Here is a 24,379-nt window from a genome sequence, read left to right on the forward strand (position 1 = left end):
TCAGATTTTGATGGATATTTGGTGGCGTTTACTGGACATTGTGAGGATACAAGTAATAATGACGACATTGAAACCAGCTAAAATCAAGTCAGAAACTGTTTCTGAAAGAAATAAAACCAGCTTTGTGGGTTTTTTTTTTTTTCCCAGCTCCACCTTATGTTTTATGCAGATAAAAAAATAGATGCAAATGATGATGAAATAGGTTTCTGCAGGACAACTGTGCATGTTTTTCAGTTTTTCATCCACACACTCCCCCACTTACAAAAGTTCTGGCCAGAAATGAGTTTTTATGAGCTGTTGAGACATCAGTTTGTGAAGATCCATCTTCTGCAAATGGAGGAGGATTACAGAGAGAGTGAAGGAAGGAGAAAGATGAGCTGCGAGGTAAAGACTTGCAGAGCTGCTGGAACTTCATGTCCCATCTGCTCCTCCTGGTAATGAAGTTTAGGTAAAAGAAATGCAGCGTCGCCAGTGTTTGGACGGACTTCTTTCCTTCCATGCAGCCATTGGCTGCTTTCGCCAACAGCGAGCTTCATGCCGTTCATCCTTTTCTTGCTTTTATGCTCCACAACTGCTGCGGCACCAAATCACACTGAAGAGATTTTTCCTCCAATTTTATGGAATTATTTTTTAGAAATATTTATTTTTATGTTTGTTTTGGTCGTAACGGTGCCCGCAAAAGTGCTCCAAACAGCGCCAAAGCTGCACATTACTGAGATGATTGAATAGTTACAAGGTTCTGAATCTGCATCTGGACCTGCTTCAAAATTCCACTCAGTGATGGACAATCATGTGATGCATGCCGCAGATTGTTTTCATTAAACCAAGAGCAGAAGTTCATGAGAAAAATGAAAAATGTTCAAATATTCTCTTCTGCCAAACTCCAATAACTTCTCCTTCAGGTTTAGTGAAATCTGTTTGTGCGCTCTCCTGCTCCAGATCAAGACTCGGCCTCGTGTGTGCTGCATCGTGCACACACATCCTCCACGAGCAAAACCAGATTGTTGCAGAACTTGTTTTCCAAAAAGAACTGGCCTCAGAAGATCGCATTTAGCCTGTTTTCCAAAGCAGAGATCATCTTGCTTCAGCTTCCCAGCCTGAGAAATTCTGGATTTCTGGACCTGGTGTAGCTCAGTTGTGAGAGTCAAGCTGGGCAGCCAAAACCTCCTGGGAGTATGTGACAGCTGCCACACTGTGGAGCCAGGATTTCCTCTGCTGCTGACGGTAACGGCCCCTTCAGAGGGATTTGGGGTCTTTTTGAGGCTCTGAGGTGGAGTTTATGAGATGACAGTACCTGCACATCCTGTTCAGGTTTTTAAAGGCTGAAACATCTGCACAGGGCCCGAGGTGGAACCAACTCAGTAAATCCCAAAGCTAACAATCTTTAAAGAGCAGTTTCCAACGTTAATATTTGCACATGACTGACTGTCTCCGGTTGTCTGGCCCAAATATTCCAACAAAAACCATCTGATATGAAATTTCAATGCTATTTCCTTGAATGCTACAGCTGGTACAGGGTTGCGGGTCGTGTCTCATCAGGCCTTCAGACTCCTTTACATCACTGGCAGCCAATTCATGGCATTAGAAATTACTAGAAAGGTAGAGAACTTTCTCCAACTGTGGTTTTTAGTCAAACAGATGGAAACCAAGCTGTGTTGGGACAACTTTCAGCTGTCGGTTTGATGCAGCAGGATGGTTTTATTCATGTGAAACACACTCATGGAGCACAAAGAGAGATACGGTGCAAACAGAGCATCACCAGACTATAATAAGAGCAGTCTTGCCGCCAAACAAACTGCAACACTACAAAGGATGCCTGTCTTTGTTTTAAGGCTGCAGGAGTTAAAACAACACCACAGGCACTATTCTCAGAAAGGATGAATGAACAGGGCATTTATTTTTCATTCTTTCGGAGGTGATGATGATGTAAGTGAGATAATCGCCTCCAAATTGGCGCTTGAACGGCACTAATGGACTCGCTAAAGTGCCGTCCGCCTCCTCATACACACACAAGCCGCCCATTCACACCGTTTAACAGAGCATCTCTGCTGCTGACATTCATAAACTCTCAAATCGTGACTTTGAGATTCTGTATGGACGCCCACGAGTGAGAGACGTTCCTGAGACAGAGGGACGGGGAAAGAGATGTAACGATGGTGGATGATTAGCTTGCTGCCTGGCTCAAAGGTCTCTACGAAGCAAAGTACAGGCTCAGAGATGTGTGAGTGTTGATCAGCAAGAAGCTGGAAGAATATTGAAAATTATGAGTAAAAATATGTTAAATCCTTCAGTATTTCAGCTCCTTGTTGTCAGATGAGAGCAGTAAGTAAATTAAACCATAACAGGATGAAGAGCAACTTCTGGAATCAGACTTCGCCGTAGTTTCTGTTGTTTCTCTGCCGGTGACGCCGCCCTTCCACTGAAGATGTTCAGGGAGTGAAGACTTGCGCAAAACGGTCTTAAAAGAATATTTCAGCTCCAAGAACGCAACTTTCACATTATTCATTTTAAACATTTGTTTTCACACCAGCTGAACATAAACATTTTGATAACTGCTGTAAGGCTCTCCACCCGAGCGTGCTCTCACCAAAACATCTGCAGATGGGAAGCTCTCAGTGCTTAAATCATTACAAATGGTTTCTACATCATATTTTAGATATGAAATAGTGGAAATTCATGACATGACTTGAAACAAGCAAAGAAGATGAAACTTCACCTTCGAAATTTGGTCAAATGGGCTCCATCTTGTCTCGAGGCAAAGCAAAGAGAGCGTATTTGTGTAGTGAAGTTCAACCTCAGGGTGATTAGAAAAAGCACAGAAGCTGAATGCAGCTTCTCCATGTCTGGTTCTGATTCTGAAAGACAAAGGACCAGATTCAGATGACCTGAGCGGTCTGGTAGGTTCATACTGATGTGTTTTGGTCTCTTCACAGCTTTATAGACCAGCAACAGAACTAAAGTCCATCCTCTGACAGACAGGCAGCCAGGGTAAAGACCTCCAAACTGGACTGGGTGGTCCACTTTCTTGGCCTTAGAGATGACTCAGGCAGTAGAGTTTTGAATGAGTTGCAGGTTTCTGACAGGTTTCACCTGAAAAGACCCAGTTACAGTCATCAGCCTGACTAAAGATGAAAGCATGGACTAGTTTCCCCAGGTCCTGTCGTGACATCAGGTCTCTTACACTTGATATATTCTACTACAAGGTGATGGTAGGCGGGCTCTGTGGCTCCCTTCATGTTTTTTTTTTTTCTTTTTAATTGAGGCCGGAGTCCATCACCACACCCAGATTTCTGGCCTGGTTGGTAGTTTTAAGGTATATATCATGAAGCTCTCTATGCTGATCTTTAATTGTGTCTCAGTTTTTGTTTTGTTTATCAAACAAAAATTTAAGGAACAAAGATAGTCAGTAATCTCCTCAGTGCATTTACCAGAAGCCTGGACAAGGCCTCAGCATCCTGTACTACAAATCTGCATGTCATCTGCGTCGCTATGGCAACAGATGTTGTTGTTCTCTATGACCTGGGCCAGTGGGAGCACAGAGATGTTAAACAAAAGAGGCCCTGGAATGGTGCCTTGGGGAACTCCACATGTAGCACAGTGGAGTAGTGGTTAGCACTTTGGCCTCATGGCAGGAAATCGCTAACAGTACATAACACATGTGTGACAAGTTATTTGATATCTTTGTTTTGGTTAAAAGCGTCTGTCAAATGACTGTACAACAGATGTAACCTCACCTATTGACACAAAGACAATTTAACAAAAAAAGAAAAGAGAGAAGTTTCATTAAAATCGTCAAAATAAATATTTGTCTTGGTGAGGCAGTGAGCTTTCTTAGGCCTCATTAGCAGGATTATTCAAGCAGTTGATTTGAACCAGGCACAGGAGAACCAAACAGGACAGAATCTGGAATTTACATTATGTCTTTACAAATTTGAACATTTTGGAGTTTTACAGACATGATCAAAAGCCTGTCTGGATGAGAAAGTCTAAATTTGTGCCAAATTTGGATGCATGTATAAATAATAATCAGGTGAAATGTGATATCAATAGAAGCATTATATCACTGATTCAGTTCAGTGATTTCAGCTCTGGATTCGCGACTGTCATGGAGACAAAACTAGGGTTTAATATGTCAGTCTGTGCAACGACAGTCACAAAGTCACCAGATTTTTACCATAATCGATCTGTCTTTCAAATTACCACTTTATTTCTGTAATTCTCTCGTAAAGCAGGACTTAATGCTGCCATGATGACTGTAGATCCAGTAAACTTAAAAATAAAAGAAATAAAGCCACAGAACAATTTCCTCTGGGATTAATATTCCATTTAGTGCTTTTCTAAAATAGATATTTGTAGTTAAAAACACCAACACATGCATGTGGAAATTCTCAGCCTTGGCAGACGTTTTTCATGAAGCATGACCACACAGAGCTTTTAGTTTTCCTCCTTTTATAAGACTGTAAACTGAGTTTTGGACTATTGCTCAGGCACTTCCAGCTCTTTTTAAAGTATTTTACAGTCAAAAAGTGGCTGGAAACTTCAATCATCAGTGGCTTTCTTATGGTCCATTTACAAACTGAATGCCAGTCCTGTAAAAGAGGTTTTCCGAAAAAGCTGACAGGGAGGCCGAATTCACCATCTGATGAATAAGTCTGACCCTGCCGACCCTTCAGCTTATTTTAGTTTTCATCCAGTCACACGTTTGTGGTGCAGCTTTTAAACACACCTCAGTGCGATGAACGGCTCAGTTTGTTCATTTTTCAGACACGCTGGGCTGCAGTAATGACAACACAGCTCCTGGTGGGAACCATTAGCTGCCTTAAACACCGCCTGACTCCAAAACCTCCGACCGCTGCTGCCGAGTCAGCAGGAAGAGTCCAATCAGCACTGTGTGTGTGTGTGTGACAGTAACATAATGAGTGTGTGCAGCGTGTGGATGATTCTATAGATGTGGCTAACACATTATGAGTGTGTATTTGAGACAACTGATTCACACACACACACACACACACACGTTGACATGCGGCGTCACGGGGAGACGGTGAACGCCTCGCTGTCAGAAGATTTGTGTGTTTTTACATGCTGTAAGCCTGTGTGCTGTTGTCATGGTGACCAGTAGTTTTGTATCGTCCATCGTGGTTCTAAGAAATATTAAACTTTAACACAAAAAGTCTCTGTTCACATTTTGATATAACCCGAGTCAGCATCTTTTAATTACCTGCCTGTTTGTTACTGTTACCATGACGACGGATGTCCTGCAGTCTCAACAAGAGGTTTCTTTTTAGCCTAATAAGGATCAAACCGTAGTACAATCTTGAACATGATGTTGTACTTGTTGTTCCTGAGATGTTTTGTATATGAACCAGCCAATTAGAGAGTGGGTAATCGTCTAACTTTGTCCATCTGTCTGTCTTCCTAGGCGAGTCTCAAGGCGTGGTGAACTTTGTCCTCTCTAAAGAAGGAGGTGAAATGTCCCTGGTGGAGCAGGCCAACGTCTGGCTCTTCCTCCGATTGGCGAAGACCAACCGCAGCCGAGCCAAAGTCACCATCCGCCTCTTCCAGCAGCGTCGTCTTCCCAATGGACGCCCGTCTCCGCCGCAGGATGACATCCTTCTGGCGGAGAAGACAGTGGACACCCGCCGCAGTGGCTGGCACACCTTCCCGGTGTCGGCGGCGGTGCAGGCACTGCTGGAAAGCACGGAGAGCGCGACGCTGAGCCTCAGGGTGTCCTGCCCGCTTTGCGCGGACACCGGCGCGACGCTTGTTCTGGTGTCAGGCAGCTCTGAGACGTCGCAACGCACCAACCAGCGGGAACAGTCCCATCGCCCCTTCCTCATGGCCGTAGTCCGGCAAGGGGATGGCAGCGACTCAAGGCGGCGCAGGAAACGCGGCCTGGAGTGCGACGGGAAGGTCCGCGTCTGTTGCAAGCGACAGTTCTACGTCAACTTTAAAGACATCGGCTGGAACGACTGGATAATTGCACCACAGGGTTACCACGCCAACTACTGCGAGGGCGAGTGCCCCTCCCATGTAGCAAGCATCACCGGGTCCTCATTGTCCTTCCACTCCACGGTCATCAGTCACTACCGCATGAGGGGTTACAGCCCCTTCCAGACCCTGAGGTCGTGCTGCGTGCCCACCCGGTTACGAGCCATGTCCATGCTGTACTACGACGAGGAGCAGAAGATCATCAAGAAGGACATCCAGAACATGATCGTGGAGGAGTGCGGCTGCTCGTAAACACAACAACCAGAACCAGATCGAACGAGCTGGGCGGAGAGGAGCGGCGATGGGGAGGAAGACCTCTGAACCCAGAGATGAAGGAGATGGAAGGTGGAGGGAAGGACGAGCAGGAGACTTTACCCGTCCTTTGCCTTCCTCCGAGTCGCTCTCTGGGATACAAACTCTTCAGTGGAACTCTCGATGGCACTTTCAGATGAAAAAAAATGAAAAGAATAAAAAAAGAATATCTAATATATTTTTGTTACAAACTGAGGGAGAGAGGTTTATTTATGTGGATGACACGTTCAAGCACCACTCGACTGATTGGACCTTAGAGAGACGAGGTGCCTGAAAAACTGCGAAAAAAAAATCTCAAAACTATGCAACTTGTTTCACATATTACGATCTTATTGCATTTTACTTTGACTTGTTTATTTTTGTTTTGTTGTTGTTGTTTACTTTATGAAAATGATGGAGGAGGAAAGAAGAAGACTTTTGTATTTTTTCTTTGGAAGTATACATTTGTAGTGTACGTATGTGCGTGTGTGTGTGTGTGTGTGTTTGTCGAGAGATACTTGAAAGAAACAAGTTGGCCCGGCTGCTGGAACCAAACTCTTCTTTATGTTACCATGGTAACCTTGTTGATGTTATAATTATTATTGTTAGTAAGTATATTAATAATATTAATGTAATTGTTGTTAATAATATTTTGAGTTATTATGTCTGGTTTTTTTTTTTTGTTGTCTTTTTTTAAGAAACGTTCTGAACGTTTTTAATTTTTGCACTATAGCAACACTCGAGTTAAAATTAGAAAATCGGCATCCGAGAGAGACAATGGAGCGGGTCACTTCCCAGGTTCGATCCCCATGATGAGGCCGCTGTAACCTCATTTCTCATTACTGCGTCTTTGTGTGTTTAATGTGGCCAACAACTCTCAGCAATGAATGAACATAAAGAATTAAGACCCGACTAAATTAAATTTAGATTTTTAAGATTTTAACGACTTTTTAAGGCCTTAAATTGCAAATTCTGAATTTTAGCCTTTTTTAGGACACTGCCAGCAACAAACCGTACATACTGACGTGATTTTTTTTACAAACAAGGTTGCCGCAACAACGCAACAACTGACTGCGGTTCGAATTAGAAACATTAACACAAAAAATATTGCAAACCATTTTAAGGACAACAAGTGGTATTGGGCGCAGTCATCTTGTAGTCTGGAACCTCGGGGTCCTCTGAATCTTACAAGTTCTCCATTCATCATTTCAGGCAAAATATTCTGAGGACAGCTGAACGCACCATTAGTCGCCAACAGTTCAATGATTTCTAAAACACTACAATGACCACAAGCATTTGTGTTTATCACAGATACTGAGGCAGGGAGATGAAAATATGTCAAACATCAAATCTGATTTCATGCTGCTTTAAAATAAATAAAAATCACGTAACTGAATCGCTTTCTGTTTACTTTCTGTTGAATATAAACCCCCCTCCTTGTATACTGTATGTGTTAAAATGTAAATACTTTCAAAGCTTTGTGAACGTGCCTAAAATGATCATGAACAATATTCCTTCTGGAAAAAGCAGAAAAAACAGTCAAATATTTAAACTTTGTTTGGTTTAGGAAGAGCGAATAGAAAGGTCCATCTTTTCGATGTCCGTTGACGCACTTTCGGCTGATGCACTAAACATTAAAAATCCAAATTACTGAAGACTCGATCAGATGATAAGATGATCTAAATGGTATTTAGAAAAATGTCAGTTCCTACCCACATCAGCTGGACTTAGTATCTAAGCTACTCTTATTTGCCCAAGTCAGTAATTCTGGTTTGAACCGCTTTATTTAAACAGAAGAAGTCCATCTTTATACCATGTTTTCCTTTGCAGACACATTTTCACTTATTTCACACTTGTAACAGGAAATGCATTGCATTGCATTGATTTCCCAATTTCCTCAGATCTTTGTTATGGCATTTTAAGTTGTAGATTAAACAGAGTAATTATGTGTGATACGATCACATAAAATGTTACCAGAGTAACCACAAATATAATCAAAGTGAATGGTGGCATTTTACAAGAGATGTTGTCTTTATTTCCTCCTCTAAGACGTCACCTCTGTAATGATGACCTCAGATGTTATAAAGTTAGTTTCATGAGATTTAAAAGCACTTAGAGGAAGAAAAGATTTTTATGTGGATTTTTCTGGCATCAACTGATTGAATAAATAAGTAAATAAAAGTTAGAAAACTCTAAAACAACCATGATACACCTTTACTCTGCTCTTATTGGTCAGTTCAAGTGGCCTGACTGTGCTCCGCCCCAAATTTTAATATCTGTCAACAAATAATTTTCTTTAATTTTTAAGTAAAAACACAACTTCTTCATTAGACTCAGAGAAAAAAAAAACACATGCTCCACATGTACATGTGAAAACGTGTGTTTTTGGAACTTTTTCATGTGATTCACATGGAAATCGTGTAATCCACATGTGTGGTTTTAGAACATATGCATGCAATCTGTATGTGAGTCACATGTTAAAAACATGCTAATCCTATGTCAAACACATATAATTTACATGTGATATACTTGTGCATCCCGTGTTTTAAACGTGAATCACATGTGAAACACATTTGTCATGTAATTCACATGTTCTTTACATGTTGATTACAAAGAATCTTCCTAAACCACACGTTTTCAAACGTTTTCAAACTAAATCTAACAGAAGAGCATCAGAAGCTTTTTGTCACAATTCCTCCTTTAATAAAGAAACCCAGAAAGACAACAAAGATGTTTTTCACCTTCATGGTGACAACATTTCTCATTTAAAAGACTAAAACATTTTTACAAATGAAGACAAGATGCCATTTTTAACTGTTAAACAGTCTTACTGAAGCATTTTAGATCAATTTAAGGGCCTTTTTCCCCTTTAAAGCCCTTTGCAGCTTTGGTTTATTGAACAAGCAGCTCATCTCGAAGATATTCAGAAGGTTAAGGTTGTAAATTCCACCGTGGTGCGATCAGCAGTGTCTCACACTGTCTTTTAACTTTGTCGAGAAAATGTCCAGTTTTAGTTTGCTTTTAGAACACCAAAGAGTCAGTTCGCACACTTGTTAAACTCCCTGATGCTGAGAGTTAAAAGAAATATTATGTTAGAAAAACATTCATGACTCAGTATTGCTAGGGTCTGTAAAATATGCCGCCACTTTGTGGAGAAAAAAGGTTTAACTTGGTACGAGACAGCATAATGACAGTTTTAATTAATGCTTTAGAGTTTTTATCTAGTTCTTCTTTAACAATCTGGAACAAAAGTCAGTTTTTCACAGTTTTCTTTAACTTGTGGCGTTTTAATCATCTCCTGGCTCTCTGCACACCCAGAACTCCCCACAGTGCTTTACACTTTAATCTCCTTAAAACATGAAAATAAACAACCAACAAGTCACTTAGTTTTGCATTTGGGAGAAAACAAACATCCACTCAGTGTTTCTGTGTTGTACGTGTTTATAGCAGTATTGTCGACTTTGTTCACCAAAAGATTTAGTGTATCGTGGCCTTTTTTTAATGAAGCTTCACAGTTTTTTGTGTCTTCTTATTATCTTTTTGCCGTCAGTGTTTTAATGGAGAGCGGAGCCTCTTCTGTTGGACTTTGTGGGACGAACTCAGAGTCCATTTTATGTGTACATGGACACAAATAAAAAGTCAGTGCCGAGAAAAAAAAAGCCTCTAAAAAGAAAAAAGAAGTAAAATGCTGAAAAAAAAAGTTGTAATTGTTCAGATTTTGTTCTTTTTATCAAGACAAAAAGAATAAAAAAAATATAATAGTAATGCTGACACTGAACAAAGTGGACAAAGAATAAAAAGTCTATTTTTTATTCTGTATATATGGAAGTAAAGATTCCAGTATGTTGCATTGCTTTGTTGTACAAATCAAATGTGCTTGTGGCATTTTTCTAATCTAATTTATTTTACGATATTCTTTTGTTTTTGGCTTCACCATTAAAGTTTAAAGTATGTACACCAACAAAATGTGAATGTTTTTCCTTTTATTTTTATTTTTTGTTCAGCTTCTTCCTCCATTAGTGGAGTTGTGATGGGAAGTTCAACTCTTTTCAAAGATTTGACTCTTTTGACTCAACTCTCTTAAAAGAGTCGACTCTTGGCTCTCAAATTACTCTCATTTAGTTTCATTCAGACCTGTTTTTGTCCCATATAGAAATCATGACTGGTTTTTATTCATTTTGAATAATAAAAGCCTTATTTTAGTGCATTTTTCTATTAAGATGCTTCTATTTAATATCTTAATCAAACCCTTGAAAGAACAACTAAACACACAAGTAAATGAAGGCCAAAGTCTGAATGTTTTTTCACTTCCTAATTTCTCCATCTTTTCCTGACGCATTTCTGAATTAAATCTGGCTTCCAGCTCTCTCTGTGTACCTGGTCTGTACCACCACACTGCTTGTCTTCCTTCTATTTATAGTGGTATGATCCTTGGAATGGACCACATTGTGTGTGTGTACTAAAGCCAAGCCCTGTACCTTCTAAAGATTTGGCTCCCTTAGACAGGAATCAATTCTTCTCGTTCAATAGAAAGAACTGGTGTACCAGATGTGCACAGGTAGTCAGATCTGTTGGGGGTCCTGTGCCTGCTGATGGCTGCACATTATATGATTGGTTGGATGTTGGCATTATGCCGGAGAAGACTTTGATTGGTTCGGACAACTTCTGGACACTAAACGGGATAGAAGTTCTTCTTTGTAGGAAACATGGACGTCCTTTAAAAAGAAATCCACCATTACCTAGAAGAGATTTACCACAGGCTGACCATCATCGCTAAAAGGCCCGAGAGCAGAAAGGTCACCATTTGGAACGCACTGAAAAATTACATGATTAGAAATAGGTAATAGTGTGACTTGATGTTCAAGTTAGAGATTCATATTCAATTCATATTTGCAAAGGTTTGCAATGTATTGAGGAGTTGCCACGACAACCTTGGCAGTGTAGAGGTCAGCCATACACAAAATGTAGACTAGACTAAATTAGCTCACTGTAATATATCCAGGAGGACAAACATCTAAATAACAACAGTAATTGAGTCTTCAGTGTTAGAAGAGTCTGAAGAGTCTGAAGAGGAATCAAATTCTACTTTATTTCTTGATCATACATCTACATTTAAACTGGCTATATTGGGAAAAAAGTTTAGGTTGCCAAAGTAAATGTGAAATAAAAGCAAAAATATCTATCCATCATAGAGACTACGAGCACATCTGGTGCGGACACTGGCTCGTTCATAAACGGCACGTCACTACGGTGGAGGCAACCTCTCCGAAACTAAAAGCTTCTTACAGTTGAAAAATGTCAAATTTCACCAGTTTTCAACCTAAATATGGTAACAAACTCTCAGCATCAGGGTCAGGGAGGTTGGAGCAGCTCCAGCTCATACAGGAGGAAACGCAGCAGGGATTCATTTCCTCTGGAAGAGGAAAAACTTCAGGCTCTGTTAAAGCCGTGATACTCAGAGGGAAAGGCCGAGAGGTCGCCCGAAGCCCTGCGGTTTCGCCTCTCTGCACCGTTTCACTTTAAAGCTGCTAAAAGGCTGAATGTTTGCCCTGCGCTACCAAACGAAAAATTAAAGTTCCTCAGAGGGTGGAAACAATCTGAGAGGCAGGCTAAAAAGATAAATACACAGCTGAAGGATTTATATTCTGCTTGAGCATGTTGGAACTGAACACCTGCGGCAGATGAAACACTTTAAAGACCTCTTAAAGGACCCATGAGATGAGAAATGCCTTTTCCAGCGATGTGCCTGTATGCACTATGTGCGATTATATTAAAAACTAAGACGTTCTCCAGCACTGCATTTTGCTGCTCGTGATTCTAAGTTCCTGCCGAGGGTCCTCAGGAGCAAAGATTATCGGTCTTCTAGCCATTTAACCTGTTGTGATTTGGTAAAGGTTGATTCAGTTCGATTAAATATGATCCAATATCTCGATTAATTTACAGATGATATTTTTTTGTAAAAACCACAACCTCAGATGACTAATTTCTATAAAATAAGAAGGCTGTTGAGATGACCGTGAAAATCAGATATTAATCAGCAGGGGTGCAAACCAGGCAAAAGTTTGGGGCCCTGAGCTGGAAGGCGGCCTTTGAGGGCCAAACAACTGAGTCAAGACATAAAATTGACTAATTTTACAATGACAGTGCCTGACTGCTACAGAACTCCCTGAAGAGGCCGTGGGTGGTGGTACATCTTGGATCAACAAACATGAGAAAGCAGGTTTGTAAAATGACACGTTTTCTATCTGCTAAAAGAAAAACTGTCCGACTTGTTTTGCCTCATGTCATGTTCCTGATGCGTGGCGCAAAAGTTTGAATTTCAGACTTAAACTTGTATTTTAGATCTGAATTTGACTGGTGAGAACTGAAACTGAGCTCAGACAATCAATTAGGGAAAGAAATGTTTCAAATACAAAAGTTTAAATTTCACTACCAATATACATTTAAAAAAGCACATTTTTAAATAATAAGTGCTTTTAAATGTTTTAAAAATTATACATTTTTTAAAGCACTTATTCACGCAGGATGTTCAGATTTAAATTGAACAATTCATATTCAAATATAAATAACTCAGATTCACTTCCTGGTGTCACAAAGTTTATGCCTTAGCTGAACATCTGTTCAGCATTAGCTGCTAAACCGAGAGGTAAGAAGCTGTTGCGTACTTTACAGGTGAGTATAGAGTGGAAAACGTTCAAATTGAGTGATATATCTCTGCGAAGGCTGAGTTTAGGCAGACAGGTGAATGAAGAAAACTGCGTTATCCGTGGCCTGTTGGTAACGGCAGTCGTAAACATGTCAAACTGAATCATGACAATTGTTTTTAAGCAAATCAAGAAGACGTGCATCGTATCCTACATCTACCAGCACCAGTTACTTTAGTTATGTTGGTTAACGGCTGATATCCGATATTTAATTCTTATGCCAACATTGGCTGATACTAATATTCTGCCTATTATATAATGCATCTGTAGATGTTTTCCTTCTTAATCTCAGATCAGATTAAATGCAACACGCAGAGTTCATTTTAACAATAAAAACCACACTGCAGGTGTGAAACGTTTCAGTCACAACTAAATGATCATCATTGTTCACTAATGAAACCTGGACGCTCATGGTAGGTTTACCATGCAAGCAGAGACCTGCTGTTCTAACCTGGAAAAGGCATCTTACAGCATGCTACAGTCACAGCAGGTAATTTTCTCTCCAAGTCAGATAACTGACACGACCCTTGTATAATGATATGTTCACGCTCGTCTATGAACATCCTCATATGCATGTCGGATGACCATCAACCTTTTCCTCGCTCTCAGGTTTGGATTCATGTGGTTGACCCTCGGCGTGACCGTTTTCCTCGACATCTTCACTTCAAGATGCTTCTATCACAGATCTAATAGTAATTAGCCATCACTCAGAGGAAAACAACTCAGCGCAGCTAAAAAATATACATGAGAAATGACACAAGCTCTGCTTGTACATCCTGCAGCCTCTGACTGAAGGATTTTTCCACCTGAATGCAACATAAGAACATAATCAGTAAATCTAAACAAGCCTTGAATATGAAGACGTAACGTGGTTGGTAGAGCCAGCTAGCATTATCCGTTTTGATTTGTTTCCTGTATGTCTCTTCGTGACATCATCCCGCGAGGTTCAAGTTAAGATTTTATTGTCAGAAACTTCTGTTTTCCACAGAAAATCCCACTAATGGTTTAGAGCTGAAACACATCCCTCAGTCAGAATCTGCCTTTAGACTGATCGGCAGTGTGTGTGTGTGCCATGGCTTTGGCTGCCACAACATACCAAGAAACCCCAACAAACAGCTCAAAAACATGGTGCACAAGTGTGTGGATGTGTGTGTGTGTGTGTGTTGGGGAGTGAGTGGGAGTAATAGACTGAGGTTTATGTGTGTGTTGCATTGTGGGGAATGAACAGAATTGTATTTTTGTTGAAGAAGATGGGAAGAAATGTGTGTGCTACATCAAAAAGCTCTTCACACGGCAGCATTTTAGGGCCAGAAGACTCGGTTTCATGTTTAGGATGGTGTGAGAATGTGTGTGTGTAGGGTATATATAGAAGGCACTTTTAATGACAGGAGGACAGTAAAATGACTTGCAGATGAAACCATCCCGCCTTGGTGGCGGCACATCAAAAGATCAACAGTATTCTTGGTTTTACGGTCTCTGTGGGGACCGAGCTGAGTATGAGGACCCTGCAGCAAAGTGAGGACGTTTGGAGACCTGGCTTGAGGTGGAGGACAGCATGCAATGGTCCAGATTAAAGCTGGACCCAACAGGAATGAGCTGCCGGTTGTGGTGCTCGCGTGAACAGCAGCAGACATGGTTTGAGTGTGTGTGTGTGTAGATCAGAGACGGCGGCAGACCACAGCAGGGAGGTTCCCCATCAGCAGGGTGGCCATCGTGGTCGACCGACGTTTCACGCTCAACAGTTTCAGGAGATGACGTGTTGTTGGAAAACTCAGACAAAATACAATGGAAGCATATTTCATAACGGTGGGAGGAAATGCAGATGTGGTGTCATTTCACTGGGAAATTATGTCAAGATGACATAAGAAAACTCAGAAAGACCATCACAGGTTTTTTTTATATACATGGTTCCAAATGTATATACACAAAAGTTTGGACACACTTTCCCATTAAATTTAATGGGAATATGTGTCCAAACTGGAACTGTATATACATAAAATCAACAGTAGTACCCTTAGTCACAGGGGCCCAGGGGTTTTTTCCCAGGCTGGGCAAGTGGCTCTAATCGACAGAGGTGTATAAAGTAGAAGTAGAAGTTCTGTCTAGCAGCTCTTTCCAACCAGTCACTAAACCATTTGGATTAAATTAGCCCAGCTCCATAGAAGGGTAGATGAGCCTGTTAGTGAAAACACCTGTTCTAAATGCATCAGTAGATCCAAAAACATGGCAGGACTACTTTATTCTAATTCTACCTCTGCTAATCGATACGTGGAGAAAGATCAGGAGGGTGGGTGAGGGATGAGAGGGATGAGTATATATGCTTCCAGATAAGACAGAATGTTGGTGGCCAGCCAATCAGACATGATTATCATAGGCAAACAGCAAACGAAAGCCAAAGCAATGATGGAATTATCAGGAAAAGAGAATGGAACACCTGGAAGGTAAAGTACCTATAGTCATTGGATCACTGGGGGGGGCTGTGTCCCCCATGCTGAAGAAGTCATCTCCATCCAGAACAGCTAACACACTACGTTGGATCTTCAAGCTCCCAGGACTCCGGTAGAAGACCCGAGTTTCAAATAAAAAGCCACCCTGAAACTCTGGCAACTAAAGGGTTAACTTGTGTTTGATGACAAAATTCCAAAAGTAAAGCTTTATGTACCTAACATGTCATTTGTTTTTGCATCAGCCCTACAATGATGATGTTTTTTTTTCCTGGGAATCAATTTAAAATCTGCCGTCAAGTATGTTTTCAAACCTGGTTGTTATGGTTTGAACATGAGACCAGAAAGCTCTGCAAGCAGCTGCAGCAGATAAATCTGCCTCATTTAAAGCAACAGAAGATGAAAATGTGCTCCAAGAAACAGAATACTAATATAAAAAATGAGGAATAAAAGGCTCCTCTGCTCGTAATGCTCCCTTTTTTTCATTGTCTACTTGCTTCATCAGAGCTTTGCACCCTGTCGAGCCAATAGTCATTCAGTACATGTGTATCTGCTGTGATGAATTGCTGATAAACATGAGTAGTGTTGAAAAAGTCCACTGGGTGGAGAGGATCAGATGCGGCTCTGGTAATGAAAGCACTGGGTAATTTAATGTGGAAGTTTTTCTTGACAAATTACAGACATGGACGATTTGCACAGGAATAAAATTACTCAGGGCAATTATCACAAATGACTGCATTTTCCCTGTGAAAGGGAGGCTGCTGGGAGTTAGCTTACAGTACAGAGGGTGTGACAGCACACTCATTTCCCCTCCAGCGTCCACAAATCTGCTTGGGATGCTGGGAAAGTACAAAAACTCATTGTGAAACCAGAAGTCTTTCAGGTGAATATGCCAGTTGTTGATGTTTTTATTTCATTTCAGGAAAAATGGATTCAGAATTACAGGACTGGATTATATTCATTTATTTGCAGGGAACAAGGTTGATCAATCTGGGGAAAATGGAGGAAACTACATCAGACCCTGTAAAGCCAGTCTGATCTACACACTGAAACTTAGAGTTGGACTTTATAAAAGTATAAATCATGTTGAGTTACAAGCTGGAACTCATTTGCGCAGGCATATCATGAAATGTATGAGTCCAAGCATGGAACCCTGAGGAACTCCCAAGACTCACTGATTACTGATGGCTCACATTAATGTAATTTTGCACCTCTAATCCAAATAACATGTTCAAGCCTTTGAAACGGAATGTTTTTATATGTGGTGTTAAATGTGGCTCTAAGATCCAATAGGACCAGTACAGATACAAATCTGTTATCTGAGCCCACAAGGAGATCATTGGTATCATTTGATGGAAAATTGCTGCAAAAGCACAGAGAAGATAGAAGCTTGCCATCCTTGAAAACTTGACATCATTGCCCCGATTATTGATGCGGTAAAGTTTCCCTGCCAGCCACTCAATAGAATATCAGAAAATGTCAACATTCCTATTTTTTCCCAAAATAGAACTCAGATGGACACATGCGGCTTCCGTAATTTGGCATTGAGATCTTCTAAAAATGAAAATGTTCCTCTTCTGAAAGGTTTTAAAGAAGTGCGACTAAACTTTCGCAGATTTTCTCCATGAGATGCCTCCTTACAGTGGATAATTCAGCATCCATTCTGCATCCTGCTTCTACTCTGAGCTCTCTCCAGTGAGTAAAAGTCAGTCCAATGCTGACTCTTTTCTTTTCTTTTGCTTTGTTCTTTTCTGTTTTGCTTCCTCCTATAATGTCCTCTTGCCTTTCTTTGATGACATAGCCATGGTCCATATTATAAAAGGCTCATGTGTTGATACACAGCATCCAAAGTGGATTCAGCGTAGAGTGAAACTTACTCATCACACCGTGGTCCAGCCTCAGGATGCAGCTGGGCAGCAACAGCTACAGGAATGTACATAATAATTACTGTGCCTTTTAAAATGAGTCAGCCGTTCCCAGACCATCTGTTTACCACAGGGCATTGCTATATAATACATATTTTGTTGATGGTTCTCAGAAAAAGTATTAACTGGATGAAACCTTTTCTGAAAGTTAGTCTACATGATGGAAAATGTGACTGCCCAGTAAGCTAAATGTATTTTCATGAGAAGGTGAAACCCGGGTAATGGGTAATTTATATATTCATGTTTAAATCTTATTCTAAATTTGTAATTTTTTCTTACATTTTTTTAACCCGGAGAATGCTTTTTTATTTTTTATTTAATTAATTTTTTTGAGTGTTTAAAAATATTCTTTAACTTTGTTTAAGGTTACTGAACTAGACAAGACACATAACTCTACATTTACAGCGTTTTCTCGGTGTGACCATTTTTATTTATGCTATTTTTATTTTTCAGTATTTGTTGTTTTTGTTTACTCTGTGTTGAATGCCCATTAACATTAATTCTCTTTTAATGAGGAACATAGGAAATACATTTCTAAATAAAAAGTCAGAAATAAAGTTGTGACATTGTTTCAATTTTCTTGTGCTATAAAGACTTTGGTGAAAGAAAATACAAAGTAGTAATCTAAGTCTAAGACGTGGATATGGACTCATCTTATGAAATGGTTACAATGAAAACACAAAGACAAATGAAATTATGACCAATATTTCAGAATAATTCCCAGCAGAGTGTATATTGTTGGAACATTCAAGTTTCATGATGAGTTATGCAACTAAATTCTAAAAAGAAAATGAAATGACAGGAATGAACCATTCTTTCCAATGACTCTGAGAGGAGCGGTTTGCTTTAAGATCCATCTTTAGTCAGAAACGCGTTTTTAAGGTCAGAAAGTTTAATTCAGTTTGTTCTAATCTTAAGATTCATCCAGGTCCTTCAAAATGTTTGCTATGAGGGTTGAAATGTCGGAGTTCATGCAATGATGCTGCAGTAAATCATCCAACGAGCTTTTCCTTTAGAGCTTAAACACACCTCTGCATGAGAGAAAACTCTGAGTCGGCACTTTTTTCAACTTTCAGAAAGTTAACGTAAAGCCCACAGATCAGAAACATCTTTCCACTTGTGCTTTAAATTCCAGATCTATGGGGGAACATATAAAGCAGACTGAAGCAACTTGTTACCAAATATTTAAGTGCCTCTAGCATTTCCTCACTAAACCACCCTTTAAGTCTTATTTTATCTGCAGCCAGCTGAGGAATGTCTGTATGACTGTGATGTAGAGCCTAAAAATCCTTTGCAGCTATTTTTAATCGCAACATAAAACATAAATGAAGCTAAACCTGGAGAAAGCCACATAAGGCCGCATGAATGCCGTCTCAGGTCAGCAGGATCAGATCTGAGGTCAGTGGTTAGACTGAGGCTTCCTGATGTACAAACTGATTTACTGCCGTTCTTGGAAAACACTTTGTGTGTTTAAAGGCTCAGCAGACGTTAATGAGACTCGGGCTGGAAGTTGTATCAGCGTTTAGTTTATAGTTTGCAGATCGGTGAGGATGAAGATCTGCTGCCTTCATCAGGAAGTGACCTCAACCGCAAAGCTGCTCCTCTGTTTATCAGCTAATCAACTAATAATTTACAACGATCTGACGACACAGAAAATGATGATGATAAAGTGGTGTGAAAGAGGGAGTTTTGCATGTGTTTTTCTAATCAGAAAAGTTTTACACACTAACATAACCTGGAAGATCTCAGTGTGTGTGTAGCTGTTGGCCATGTGCGATACCACTGATTTCCTTTCTAACACCAAGTCAAATTAGAGCCAGTATCGGTGACACCGTTCCAATCCGACACTTCTATAAAAAATTCTGGCATTTTGAAAAATAAAAAGCTTTCCTGCATCACGTTCTGGTCAGGATCAAACATTACAAAGATGCAATGTCTTATTGTTGTTTTGTTGGTAGTGTGCATGATACTACTCGGTGCATTACCGGCACGACACACCGGTCCAGACCAGAGTATCCGCCGAGTGTGGACCAGAATATTAGATGCAAGCATGCAATAGTTAATTTAGGGATAAATGAAATCATCTATATCTAAGGCTTGGAAACTATCAGAATCTTGAAGATGATGGAGGATTCTTCACACCCTCTCCACAACACAGTGAAGAAACAACAAAGTGTGTTCAGTGAGAGGCTTCTTCAGGTCTGCTGTAAGACTGAAAGATGCAGAAGATAACCCTAACCAGCAGCCATCAGCCTCTAGAACAAGACCTCCTCAAGTTAATTATAGAATACAATGTTGAATTTCCCTTTGGGGATTAAGAAAGTATTTTTCATTTCATTTTTATTTTATTATGAACAGAATCAGTGATAAAAAAAAAAAAAAGCAGCCTTGGCGGAGTCCAACCTTTACTGGAAACGAATCCGTCTTACTGCCGGCAATGCGGACCAAGCTCTGACACCTGTCGTACAGGGACCGGACAGCTCGCACAAGGGGGTCCGGTACCCCATACTCCTGGAGTACCCCCCACAGGAGTCCCCAAGGGGACACGGTCGAATGCCTTCTCCAGGTCCACAAAACACATGTAGACCTGTTGGGCGAACTCCCATGCCCCCTCCAGGACCCCGAAGAGGGTAAAGAGCTGGTCCACTGTTCAACGACCAGGACAAAACCACACTGCTCCTCCTCAATCCGAGATTCGACTTTCCAACGGACCCTCCTCTCCAGGACCCCTTTATAGACCTTAGGAGGCTGAGGAGTGCGATTCCCCTGTAAGTGGAACACACCCTCTGGTGCCCCTTCTTAAAAAGGTGGACCACCACCCCAGTCTGCCAGTCCAGAGGCATTTTTACAATCAATGCCAATATTAGTGTGTGTGTGTGTGTGTGTTTGCATAAAATGGTTAAGTGTAATACTTCACTTTGACTGGCCATTCAGCGGGGTTGTTTAACTTGTTAAAACAATCCCACATTTTATTAATCAGGTTTTCTCCATGAGTAGCACAAAGTGCTTTACACAACAACACAGTTTGTATAATCTTGGAGATCCATCCACACTGGATGGAGCCACAATGACCTCAGAGACCACCACCACAGGAACAGCCCACATCTGGGCAGGAGAGGGGCCATGCCACAACCACAGACTGGAGTTATAATGCAGGACCCTGCAGACATCCAGGCAAAGTCCTCCTCATTGCAACAACCCTGCAGACCAAGCAGGCAATGCTCCTGTCAGAAGGATCTCCAAAAAGAAAACACTGAAGTTTATCATTTAGAAAAATTGAAAATCAAATAAACCTTTTCTCAAAACAATTAGATCAAATAAAAGCAACAAGTATTAAAATTTAAATTGATACTATGTGCCTTGGTAAAACAAAACCATCGTAACAAAACTGAAAAAGTTACAAATTGGGTCATTTTAAAATTAGAATAATGGAATATAAATGAAATAAATTTCACAAAAGTGATTTAATTAAAACTTAAGCTGAAAAGGTTTTGGTTCATTTTAAAAACATCAACAGTGTCTGCAGTCCTGACGTTCTCTGTCAGGATGTTCCACAAGTTGCATTTCCATTACATTATTTCATAAAGAGCGAAGCCTCGGTTCTTGTAAAATCTTGCCCTGCTGTCATATTTCATTGCGAATATTGAGAACTGTGGCCTTTATAAGGTCGTCATGTAGCATTTTTTGGGCGGTTTTCTACTTGCTGTGGAGAATTTGACGGCTTTTTGAGGCTTTTCTCCTTCATTTTCTTTGCAGGAAATCAACTTGTCACGACCCCACGTGTGTCCGGAGACACAGAAATGCACAAAAAGTGTTTCTGTGACACTTTTGCTATATATTTCTTTATCAGAATGTCTGAAAAACCACCTCATGAGAGTATAAAAACTTTTTAGCAATATTTCAGTCTTTTTTCATACTGGAAGTATTTCCATTCGCATTTTTATTGTGATATTTAGTTTTTAAGCAATTCTAGGTGTGATGGTGACACAGCTACAGTTGGGTGTCTTAATGATGGAAAGAGGCCTCGCCGTAAGCTTTAGTTTGACTTTAGGAACAACCAAACCACTGGTACCAGACATCAGGGTCCACAAGGGCTAAAAAGGTCATGATGGTAAAGACTCATCTATTTTGTCCGAGGCGCCTCCTCCTGCTCTGCTGTTTGGTATGAAGCTGCTCCTTCCACCAGATTTCCTGTGAATATTCTGGGGAGACGCTGTTGTCGGTCATGTTTCAGGTTCTTTGTCTCCCTACCAGTGACAAACTGGGTTGGATGGTTCCTGACCGACTGTCCGTGTTGCCTTTCAGAGGGATTCCTGCTGTCACATGAACATATTTACTGCTTTCCCTCCTAAATCCTGCTGTGAATTGAAAACTCATCTCTGGGCCTCCCTGTGCTCCTTAAATCATCTCCCCATCCAATACCTTCCTCTCCCAGGTGTACATGACCCTGTTCTCCCACAGCACAACACCAAGTATGGCTAATGCATATATATGGAGCTGCATGAACAGTCGGTAGGTAAAGCAGGCAGCGAGATTATTTCTGGAACTGCTGTTGAACTCTTTAAATGTCAGGTTGGATGATTTGAGCAGCACTGACTGCATTTAAATCCCGCTGAGCTGCAGCACAGAGCAGAAACATGAATCTGCACAATTTTAAAATTAGATCCTCCATTTTTACCAGTTGGAGAGAAAATCTGTTCCTGTAACGGCTAAATGACTTTATAAAACACATTAAAAAGGCAGAATAAGTCATTCAGACTCACAGAAAGATGAATCAACCACCTGAAGGACACATCTGTCATCTCTGAACTGATCCAGGACTCAAATTTTTACTTTTCCCCTTCTTATAATCATTTAAACAGTGTTGATGAATAATTCTCAGAGGTCTTTCAAGGTTTTTATTTCCACATTTTCTGCTTTTTCACCGATTTTCATCCCAGTCCTTGAACATGAACATTTTCACAAGGTGTTTCTCTTAACTCTGACCTATGATTCATTCAAAAATATAAAGGCTCCCACCTCAGGGGATTTGTCAACGTATTAACAGGCAACTTCATAAGCAACCTACTTTAAATAGGTTTAAAGTAGGTTTAAAGGCTTTTTGTCATGTAAGACAAATAATTAGCTCCCATTTCTATCGCTGCTTGCTTGGAAAGACCCTTCATGGACAGAAAACTGGATTTTTGCAGAGTGATTCTTAGAGCTGTTAGCTGGAGACTTTGCTTCGATCTGCATGATGTCTTTCAAACATCTGAGGAAACTGGACAGGTGGAGGACAAAAGAGGATGCATGCATGTAAAAACTATCTCCAGCAGATGAAGAGGACCTGATGTGATGTCCTGAAGAAATAAGGGAAAAATCCAGCAAAGACCTGAACCAGGATCTGAAGCTTAAGTTCATCCATCTGTTGACTGAAGCCTCATCAGAAATGGTCTCCATGCAGGCTGGCTGACAAGAAGCCCTTCTTAAGGAAGGGAAACATGACAAGAACTGGACCGAAAATCAGCAACAGGTGTGATGGAGGTATGGATCCTCCCCCGAGTCTGGACCTCATCATCTGGACAGAAAACAGAACAAATATCCAAACAAGAGCTTTGGAAAGTCCATGAAGAAGCCTGGAGAACTACTCGAGAAGACCACGTAAAAAATGACAAGACTGTGATAAAGAGTTTACAGGCCTGATATTCACTTTAAGATCTGTTTTTCCTGGAAATACAGAAAGAAATGAACGGGATCAGGATTCTAATCCAGTGATTCTCATGACTCGTGCTGTAGAACGCTGAAATCAATGATCAGCCATTTGCTTTTGTTAAAGCCTGGTTTTTGCCCAAAGTTGCAGCTCACTGCTGTACCGTTTAGTGTAAGTGGGCTTTTTTTGGCTCTACGGTGGACAAACTGAACACGTTCAAGGCCTTCATTAGCTTTTATAAGCCATGCTTTGTTTTTATGCACCTCTTGAAGGATTATTTTATCCTAGAGAATTTATAAGATCATTTGGTTTAAAAGTGGAAATTCAACCTGGAAAACTTCTGTTTGTGTAAAAGCAGCAGGTTGAGGTAGCTGAGGGGGAAAAAAAAAAGTTTTATCTGGATTAATTTCCAGACCATACAGCACACCTGAATGTGAGTCGCACCTTGCTTTTAATCTAGTTAACAGATTTTGAAAAGGGGTAAATGGTAGCTATTCTTTTCATAATTCATACATTTGTGCATGCTCGTAACCAGCAAAGGCCGTCAACAGCGAAGATTACTCTAATCTGCCCAAGATGCCTTCTAAAACATCTTTAATCACATTTCTGCTGGTTAAACCAGTCCACCTTGCCAGCAAAGACAATGAGATGCTGCAAAGCTGCAGATCTAGCATTGGTAGTCTTCCATGCTGGGACCAGTTTCACAACTCTACCATTAAACACCAATTACCATAGTAACGACCAGGTCATAGGAACCTTCCAGGCTTTCCATTGGGCGGTCAAACAGACCTCAGCAGGTATGTCACAGACCTACAGCTCTCTTGGCTTTTTCTGAAATCAAGAAACTAAAAATCCTTTTCTATTCCTGTGATGAGGACTAAGCAAAATACTTATTTGTACCAGACATGGTATGTCTGGTACAAAACGGCAGATTTGTACAGAGAAAAAAATAACCCATTTAACTCCATACACATGGACAGACAGATATCAGGCATAGCGCAGCCATTTCCTGGTTGTCTAACATGTTTCTGGGGCCAACAGGGTTTTTATTGGTCTTGCTGGTTCATAAAACTCAGAATCGCTGGTGTTTTTAATCAGAAACCAATGGAAACGTATTCCCCGCTTACGTGACTTCTCTCCTCTTCGACTGGAACAGTCAAACATGAAACTCCTCTCTGGCATTGTTCGCAATTTCCTGCTAAACACAACTTTATAGAGATTTCACCCGAACTTTCCAACTTTTATAGGTAGTTACGAGCATGGACGAATAAGGAAAAACATGAACTCCTTTGGTAAAAGTAAAAGATCAGGTTGGTGCAATCGTTAAATTCAAGGCCT

At 40.6% G+C, this 24,379-nt stretch overlaps 1 protein-coding gene across 1 annotated transcript in view; it reads left to right on the forward strand.

Moving 5' to 3' along the window:
- The window catches only part of inhbaa (inhibin subunit beta Aa), a 29,150-nt gene extending 18,918 nt beyond the window's left edge, over nt 1-10,232 (forward strand). Inside the window, exon 2 of the mRNA XM_079259894.1 lies at nt 5,420-10,232. Within this exon, the coding sequence (XP_079116020.1) occupies nt 5,420-6,240 (821 nt within the window). The 3' untranslated portion in view covers nt 6,241-10,232. The remainder of the gene's footprint in view (nt 1-5,419) is intronic.
- Nucleotides 10,233-24,379: the final 14,147 nt, after the last annotated feature.

This window comes from Telmatherina bonti, assembly GCF_933228915.1.
Source record: "Telmatherina bonti genome assembly, chromosome: 20".
Taxonomy (NCBI): Eukaryota; Metazoa; Chordata; class Actinopteri; order Atheriniformes; family Telmatherinidae; genus Telmatherina; species Telmatherina bonti.